A 6,861-nucleotide genomic window follows, 5' to 3' on the forward strand; every position below is an offset into this window, starting at 1 on the left:
TGGGAGCCGGTTCAGAAGAAGCCTGTGTAGAAGTCTTTGATTTTGAAGGAGTCTTTGCCTTTGTCTTTGGCTTTGCCTTTATTAGTAGCTGAGTAGGCCTGAAAACCCTCCGGAAGCCGGTACCTGCACAGCGGCTCCGGACCCATCCGAAGGAGCATTGTCCGAAGGTCCTGCAACAGAAATATTTAAAGGCCTAGTTGGCTCCTCATGAGAGTCCGTTTCGGCCGTCAGTTCTGAAATGGCCGACGACAGGGGCTGCAAAAGTGCCTCGCTGACGATGGCCAAACCTGAAGCTGGCTCTACTTGTGCGCTATCATCAGATTTGGACCTCGGAGGCCTGTCTTTATCCTTGCGACGTCTGTGAACTCTGGTAGCCGGGACCGTATCCGACAACATTTTGTAGTTAAAGCGCCTACCGAAGTAATGAAAAGCAAAATCATACCTTCGCTTAATTGTACGTTGATTGAATCTAGCACAAAACCGACAACTAGCTACGTCGTGGACAGGGCCCAAGCAAGGAATACAGTAAGAATGAAAATCCTTATGAGGTATTTGCTTCCCACATGAAATACAATTATTAAATTTTTCTGACATCGGAGTGGAGCAAGAAAAAAGTTTCCCCAACGGGGTACTTAGCTTTGAGTGGAGAAGAAAGTCTTCGGACCGAAGTATATCAGTAAAATTCGTCAGGAGTCAGCCGACCAGCAATTGCGAACTGCTATCACCGCATGGCAAGAAAGACTGGAGAAGATGGCGTCGGCTGTCAGCTTTATACTCCTGGCGCTCTGACGTCAGGGAGCATGGATGAACAGCTGACGCCGGACCCAGACTTTGGGATTCTGGCCGACCGAGGGCTGCCTGCCGGCAGGGGAGAACCCTACAGTCATGACTGCAACAGTGAAACACGATGAACATCTAAAACATAATAGAGAAAAGAGATTTTTGCCAATAGGGATGACTGCAAGTACAGGTACAGAATATAGGCAAGAGGTAGCTGGAATTTACTGGAGAAAACTGGCAAAGGTACCAAGGTACTTGGAAAAAATAACTAGAGAAGGAAAGGTAATAGAGTGGGAAAACATTTGGACTGCAAGCTAGAGACAAGTCTTCTGTACCGGGTCAAGGATTGATATCAGAGTACAGGCAAAGAAAAAGGGATAGGGAAATCCTGAGTTTAAGACCTGCTCTGGTTTGTTTTTAGTTGAATCTAGAACAGAAGCTGCTGTTAAAAAGGGGATAATTAGTAGGGCATATAAAATACTACACAATACAAATCAATCAGAGGAAGTTAGAACAGACTGGGAAGAGAGACTGGAAAAGTAATTTGCAAGGGAACAATGGAGGATATATATATGGCTCTCAAGTATGCACAACATCCAGAAGGTTTAGGATTTTTGCTTAGAAGTGGTTGCATAGGTATTTTTATACCCGAAGCAGGCATCAAGGAATTTTTCTCCAGGTAGACAGCAAATGTTGAAGTGTGCTGGGGAAGAAAGAGATAACTGGGAACATATGTTTTGGGAGTGTAATGTGTCAGAAGATTTAAAAAAAATTCCCTATAGAGTACTCTGCCAGAAATACTGGGTAAGCAAATAGCTTAAACTAAGGAAGTGGTTCTTTTGAGCTGGGACACAGGATCTGAATTGCCATAGGCTAGTATGGCCTAGTTAACTTTATTTCTGCTGGCTGCTAACAAAAAAAAAAAAAAACACGTTACAAGAAAATGGAAATCAAAGTCTAAACCAATTGCATTTGAAATACTGAATATTATAGAAGAAATAAAAAAAACTGGAACAGGGATCTTTGGAAAAAGGAAGGATAAATTTGCAAAAAAATGAATAGAAATTGTGAGAACAATACATGCAGAATAATGATCAGGAGGAGTGAGGTTTAAGGAAAGGCATGGATTAAACAATTTATATGCTATTGGACCGATGAAAGTTATAGAGAAAGAAAAGATACACGATGCATAATGTACGTAAATGGAAAAAAATGTCAACATGATTTGTTTTCTTTTCTGTTAATGTATGTGTGCCTGTGTCTTAAATGATAACTTAATAAAGGTTTTAAAAAAATTCTTCACAATGAATGATGCTCACCAAAGTAATAAATAATTACTGTGATATTAACAAAATTTCTATCAGTAAACAATGTAAGGGTGTGACAGGAATTATGATTTTTTTTTCTCTGTGGTGTGAAGAAGGACCCCCCATCTGTGTAGAATACATGTGTTGTAAGCAGATGATAAAAATGTGGCAGCTTAGCACGTAGGATTAAGGCTACAAGTTGCTAATGAACTTTGTCCTGTAGCCCTGGGTTTGATTCCTTTAGTCTCTGTTTATCAACAGTATAATTCTGATCAAGGCACAGTGGATCAAAATGCTCATCGGTCACACCAGAAAAAAAATACCACTGTCTCCAGTTTAAAGTCACCTAGCATTTTTACATATCCATAACTATACATCACAGCTTCATTCATGAACTGGTAAGTATGGCAACAGGATAACTTGCAATGGTCACCACTTGCTGGGCTTAGTCATACTTCCCCTTCTCCCATTCCATAACATGCAGCACATTTCTAGCATTAAAATACAGCTTTGGCATCTGCGTTTTTTTGAGTCTTCACCTCAAACTCTGCAAGTACACTATCTTTTGTTTTTAGAAAAGAACTGAGGTACAAAAAAAAATGATAAATTGCTTCAGATTTAGGTTGTCTGAACTATTTAACACTGTTTAATATGGGTGTGCAGCTGGTGAGTGTAAGCTTGCAAGTACACAAAGGGATATGGTGGGAATCTGCATTCAATCATAGAGCCACATACAAATATACTTACACACAAGGGTCAGGATAGGGTCCGACTCCTTCAACTGGATCAAGTATGTAATCAGCTAATGAATTAATGGAATCTGTTGCAAATGAGATCCTGTGTATTCATCTCAATAGTTGAAACAAAAAATTCAGAAATGCATCACATTCTTCACTCTTCCAGTTTTCCTTCTACTTTTCTTGATTTGGATCATGGAGACAGCATGCTAAGTAGGGCAGACCACACTTTTCCCCCCAAGCACTGACTCAAGCTAATCACATTCGGATCACTTAAGAGATACAATACCATCATCCAGAGTGTCCTGTGTCTGCCTGGGAACTTCTCCCAGTGGCCTATGCTTGGAATATCTCTAAACCAAGTCATCCAAAGCGCATCTTTATAAGATGCCCAGACCATCTCAGCTGGCTCTTTTTAATCTGAAGGAAGTGTGTCTCCACTTCCAGGCTCTCCTGCCTCACTAAGCTTCTAATTCCATTGTGAAAATGACACCACTGACTTTAAAGAGAAACCTCATCTCTGCTGCTTCTGTCTGCAATCTTTTAACTTCATTCACTACTCAAAGTTCAATTCCATATGTGAGGATAGGCATTTAACAGTGTTTTGTCTGGGAGCTCAGTTTCCACTTCAACTACAGAGATCACTTAAATATCAACTATAGTGTGTGGCCATCAGCCCAACAGGTTTAGCATTCCTTCGCTGTGTCATAACTTTTAAACAAGACCCTGAGATAATTAAACTGTATCACCAAGGGCAGCTGCCCACTCCACAATTTGAAGAGAGCAATCTACTACTTTCTGGCAGAGTACTATGGTCTCAGTTTTGGAGGTGTTCATTCTCACTCTAGTCTTTTCACACGCATCACTGAATCACTGAAATGCTTGATGGAGATCATCCCATGATATCTTAAGGGCATCATTTTGCCAGCAATACAAACGCATATTTTGTCAATGATAATAATCGACTCTTTTTGAAATTAGCTTAATTAAAAAGTGAACCAATTTCAACATAGAGAAATGTATCTGCAAAAATGTTTTATGTGGTAATAAAGCTTAATATCTTCTTCCATGTTGTCGGTATATACAAATAACTATGTAAAAGCTATATTCTCCAAGCCTGGCTTAAACGGCAGTAGCAGAATGAGGTTTCAGTTTGTGATGAAGCCTACCTGTTCTCTACTAAGTTTTAAGGGAACAAACTTAAAGATAATAAAGCCTCTAATATGTCTTCTCAAACAGTCTTGTACAAAGAGAAAGTGTCAAGGGAAGCACAAAATGGTTCTAGTCATACTAACCAGTTTATACATTTTTCAGAAATAAATTCAGCATCAGCCTTCCTTACAGTCAATTTGTGAATGATCTCTATTCTTATGTCAAGAACACAAAAAGAAAAATCTAGCAAAGCTAGAGTTTCTACTGTGCGATACCTTAAACCTCTTGAATCAGAGGCAACATGGGATATATGTAAATTACCCTTTAATGATATCAGGTGTTTCAAGTAAATGGCATTTAACACCTGATATCCTTAAATGGTAATTTACATATATCCCATGTTGTCTCTGATTCAAGAGGTTTAAGGTATCGCACAGTAGAAACTCTAGCTTTGCTAGATTTTACTTTTTGTATTCTTATATCATGCATGCAGCTCTGACATTACCATAGGATCTAATCAGGATACTGAGAAATACCACAACTAAATGTTTTATACAGAACAGCATTTCTGATATAAGAAGATCCTGAACATTCTGAATAATAACTGTATGCAGTTCTCATAACTAGAGTGGATGAGAACATAGTCTTAGCAAACACCTGAATGCGCACACATGTAAAAGTATACTTTTAAAATGAATAAACACATTTTAAAGAAGACTACTGGCTAGCAAAATCTACTTAATCGGTTCATTACAATTTTAATGAGAACATGACATAATTGTATCTTTGTTTTTTTTTTTTTTTAAATATATATGCCTTGTAAATGTATTAAATACATTCCTAGAGAAAAGAAACTGGGGCTTTAATGGCATGAACTGTTAAACAATGTAAAAACATTCAGTAAATAACGTATTGACTCACGTTTCATCAAATATAGGATTCAGTGTTTTCTTAACCACATGAGTTTTCCGCCTCCCTGATCTTCGTTTGTCAGGCAACAAATACAGTCGCACATATGGGTCTGAGCCATGCTCAGAGAAGGCTATTAGGTTTCTGTGACCAAAACACAAGATATCAGAATCACAAATGCATACTCGACAAAAAAGAAAATGTATTAAAACTTTAAAAATCAGAACATCCAAGTATTACTTCAATGAAAAGGTGGTGGAAGAATGGAATCGCTTTGTCCGAGAAGGAATTCAGTCAAACACATTTATTTAATTCAAGATTCAAAATTAACATGGATGTTTTTTGGGCAGTATGCAAAATAGGCGGAGCCACAGTGTTCTGCCAAATGTTCGCACCCATCCTCAGTGGTGTCCAAATTATTGACCAGAACTTCATGCATACCCAAGTACCCAAAAGCCTTTTATTTCCACAACAAAAGTAACATAAAATACTAAAAAATGTCTTCCCTTGGCTGGATCTTCTCTTATTTCTCTGGATGTCTAGTACTGGGAAAGTGCCCTGCTGCTTCTCCGTTATACTAAAAAACATTTCCTGGGGTTCCTGTGATCTGACAGCATAAATATGCTCTGCTCAATAACTGGGTTGCTCAAATACAATACTGCCACCTACAAAGCCATCACTGATGAACATTAACAGATACCTCATTCAAAGTGTGACAGACCTGTGATGCTCACAGATAATCTGAAATCAGTGTTTATCACACATTTGTCAAGAGGCTAATCACACACAATAGTGATTGTGTCAGTCAAGTTTTGTACTTTCTTGAAGTATTGGATTATTGGTATGATAGCAACCCTCACTAGGACAACTGGTTTAGAAAACTGATGGATTTCTAAACCAGACTATGTTTATAACAAGGTGCCAAAAAGGTTTCAAAGCTTTGTGGAAAAGGTATATGACCTCCTGTTTGTTTACAGGACAACATACTTACAGCAAAAGATGAGGCTAAATAAAAACTGCCATGAGAATCTATAAAATGGTTGATGTTTACACCCCTCCAAAAAAAACAGTTCTGGATATTCCTTGCATTTCAGAACTTCGCTAGACCTTCACTTTTATGATTAACCAAAACACAGCTTCACTTATTAATCAACACACTGCCAGTTACTCAAGTCACAGTATATTCACATCTACCAGGGAGTTTAAAAAATTTTTTGGGAGGCAAGATCCCTGTACCACCTGACATGGGGGCGCCACCCTCACACCCCCTAGACTATAAATATACTGTCTCTGTGGTTGCACAAACTCAGAAAAAGTATATTTTCAGAGCCAATCTGTGTATTCATGTGTTGCTTACTGAATACAAAAACAGTCACTCAGTTCTGAGCAAATGAGCCGTGAACAGCTGAAAAGTAAAGTAAAAGACAATCATATTCACTATGGCAGCTGCTGTACACAGTAACACAGTGTTTTTGTTTGTTTAGTGCAAAACAACCGTTTTTGTTTTACAAGTCTTATTACTGGCTGACATCTTTGTAGTGGAAGCTGTATTAACACTCTAAAAAAAAAAAAATCACACACACACAAAATCTTAACTGTACTACACCTTAAACATTTCTGAAGAAGGCCCATGGGAAATATGAAAATGTCTGATAAAGGACATACAAGTGTTACAAGATCCACAAGGACTGGAACCACACACGTAATGTAAAAGTCAGCAAAATAGTCTTCTTATTTATTTTAGGAATTCCACACTCGTTAAAAACATCAACCAAGGACTTTCTGTTATCAAAATCACAAATACTAGTACGCGCTTTTGTCCATTAATTACAGAACTTCATCTGAGGACATTTAAAAAGCGTCTGCTCCAATCCCTACTGCAACACAAGAGGGCAAGAATGGTTTGCTGTTGACAGATGTGGTGAAAATGTACGATTTCAGGTGAAAAAGAGGCACATGAAGTGTCACAGTTGTGT

The 6,861-nt window shown here is 38.4% G+C and overlaps 1 protein-coding gene across 1 annotated transcript in view; it reads right to left on the minus strand.

The window, feature by feature from the left end:
* Nucleotides 1–6,861, minus strand: part of ESYT2 (extended synaptotagmin 2) — an 813,806-nt gene that overhangs the window by 146,524 nt on the left and 660,421 nt on the right. Inside the window, exon 15 of the mRNA XM_044063428.1 lies at nucleotides 4,898–5,029. Within this exon, the coding sequence (XP_043919363.1) occupies nucleotides 4,898–5,029 (132 nt within the window). The remainder of the gene's footprint in view (nucleotides 1–4,897; nucleotides 5,030–6,861) is intronic.

This window comes from Protopterus annectens, chromosome 2.part1, assembly GCF_019279795.1.
Source record: "Protopterus annectens isolate FY-2018-M chromosome 2.part1, PAN1.0, whole genome shotgun sequence".
NCBI classification, from domain to species: Eukaryota; Metazoa; Chordata; order Ceratodontiformes; family Protopteridae; genus Protopterus; species Protopterus annectens.